General features: G+C 35.8%; 1 protein-coding gene across 1 annotated transcript in view; it reads right to left on the bottom strand.

Annotated features, from left to right (window-relative positions):
- Window positions 1-2,629, bottom strand: part of LOC105821086 (chromosome unknown open reading frame, human C1orf112) — a 42,029-nt gene that overhangs the window by 28,263 nt on the left and 11,137 nt on the right. Inside the window, exons 6-7 of the mRNA XM_012657713.1 lie at window positions 1,660-1,825; window positions 78-162 (exon numbers count right to left, since the gene is read on the bottom strand). Of these exons, the coding sequence (XP_012513167.1) occupies window positions 78-162; window positions 1,660-1,825 (251 nt within the window). The remainder of the gene's footprint in view (window positions 1-77; window positions 163-1,659; window positions 1,826-2,629) is intronic.

Here is a 2,629-nt window from a genome sequence, read left to right as displayed (position 1 = left end):
AATCTAAGAAAACATGAATAATTAAGACTTGGGATGTGGAAAACACTATAAAAAGTAAAAACTAAAAACAAACTTACTTAATTATAAACTTCCAAGTATTGGCATGAAATGCATGGTCCATACTGGAAATAACAGAGCAAATATCCAATAATGAATGAATAACTACAAAGAAAGGTAATAAAAAACATTAGGGCATTCAAATGTCATAGAGTTTCTCCTATATTTAAAAGTATCTATTGAATAATTTCAACATTTGATTGAATTAAAATTGGTAATGCAGTTTGGAAATGATTGCATCAAAATAATTACTGAAATTAGTACTTTTGATTTACAGTTTTTATAAATTATGGAAAATTAACTTTTACAGTTTACACTCACCCTATGACCTGAATAAAACTAAAAATGTTCAGTGGAATAAAAGTTGTGCCTTATTATAGTTCAAATATTCTACAGATATAATTCTCACCCAAATTGACAAAATAAACTGCTAAGGAAAGAAACCTAACTAAGAAGAATCAAAACTAATTTACACAGTATTCACGCAAGGCTTTTACTCTGCCTCTGGTAGATTATTTGTAAGAATGGCCACCACAATAACTGCCCTTTATGAATCCATACTTTTCCACACTGACTCTGGGCTGAGTTCTATGACTTGCTTTGACCAAGGGGACAATAATAAAATTGAGGCAAGCAGAGTCTTGAAAAGTGCTTGCGTATTGGGTCTTGCCCTCTCTTGTTGCTCTTGGAAACCCTGAGATGACCATCAGGTGACTGAGCCAGGGTCAGTCTACCGGATGACGTGCATGGCTTTCTCAGTACTCCTGCCTCTGCCAACAGCCAGACGTGAGTAAAGTCACTGAACACAAACTCATGAGTGAGCCGGGTGCGCCATGGGGAACAAAGAAAGTTGCCTCAGTTGATCCTGCCCTAATCTGAAAACTCACAGAATCATGAATAAATAAAATAGTGGTTGTTTTAAGCCAATAGATTTCGGGGTGGTCTATTACAGAGCAGTAAGTTCCTGATACACTATACAAAACCAACTTACTCTTTTTATACCAAAACTTTGCCCTTATACATTAAAGTACTGTTGCTCAAACTCTGGGTCATAATCTATTAACGAGTGACGAAATCAGTGAAGTAGGTTACAATAAAAATTTTTTTAAAAATGAGATAGTACAGAGTGCATCACATGTAAAACGGGTATAATTTCATTATAATGAATAAACTTGTCTGTGGGTACATACACATTCAGAAACATACATATACACACGTATTTATGTGTATTCTGAAAAGGAATGTAAACTGCATTTCTTACTACGGGTTATGGTTAAAAATTCTGAAACCTACTGTCTCAGAATATGGACAACTTTAGAGGGTATACAAAGAAAGTTGCATACCTTTCTTCGTTCACTGTTGTGGGGAAACTACCTACTATGAACATTAACTGAATATGCAAATCCAGGTTAAGGTACCAAAAATCAATTTTGAAAATTCCAAAATTTAAAAGGTTAAAAATTTATCCGGTAACATTTAAATTATTTTTTTATGTATAATGATTAAAAAGATAACATGACTCATTAAAAACAATTTTAACTGATGTATGATTTATAATCATCATGTACATAATATACTAAGCAGAAAGTTTTCTTCACTTACCCATTACCATATTCAAAATACCATCATTCTCATCTACTAAAGGGTCCGTGCAAACCATGTCCAGTAGTTCCATTAGCTGCTTTTGAAGAGAGTAGGCCTCCTTGAAAAGAGCCTGGAGAAGGTCTGAAACTAGGTGTAAACGCCCAGAATACACAGATTCACTATTCTGACCACAAATAAAAATGAGAGGAAAAAACAAATCATAAAAAGCTCAACAGTCAAATTTACTTTAACGCATACTATTAGAGATCATAAATTTACTGAATCATATATTCATTCATTAAGCAAATGTTTACTGAACATCCATTATACACAGTATAATTTGAGAGATGAAAGCATGTATAAAATATGATTTCTAACTTCCGTGATTGTGCTAGAACTAAAAAGGAGATAGTATATAAGGTCAGGGGCATGATATTTTAGCACCCTGTCACCAAACAGAGGCATTAATTAGTGATTTTCATTCACCTAACAAACACTAAAACTTCCTGTGCCCCACAAATTCTAGGCCAGCTTTTGTGCCTTAAAACTGCCTCTGGAATATAGAGATGGACTAAATAAGGGTTAACTTCTCTGTATTTATTTAGACACAGGGTCTCACTCTGTCACCCCGGCTGCAGTCCAGTGGCATGATCATAGCTCACTGCAGCCTCAAACTCCTGGGCTCAAGCGATCCTCCCAGGTAGCTGGAACTACAGATACCTGACACCATGCACAGCTAATTTATTTTTATGGACACAGGGTCTCGCTGTGTTTCTCAGTCTGGTCTTGAACTCCTGGTCTTAAGCAATCTTCCCTTGGCCTCCCAAAGTGTTGAATTACAGGCATGCACCACCACACCTGGCCTGTTAACTTCCCTTTATAAAAGGAAGTCTGGCACCTAATGATTAAGGTGACTGATCATTGGTCCACCAATGCCACATGACAGAACAATTTCAGGATCACTGTGTCTCAACGCAAGTCCTTATGG

The sequence above is a fragment of the Propithecus coquereli genome, unplaced genomic scaffold, assembly GCF_000956105.1.
Source record: "Propithecus coquereli isolate 6110/MARCELLA unplaced genomic scaffold, Pcoq_1.0 Scaffold56, whole genome shotgun sequence".
NCBI lineage: Eukaryota > Metazoa > Chordata > Mammalia > Primates > Indriidae > Propithecus > Propithecus coquereli.
This window is presented reverse-complemented; position numbering and strand designations above follow the sequence as displayed.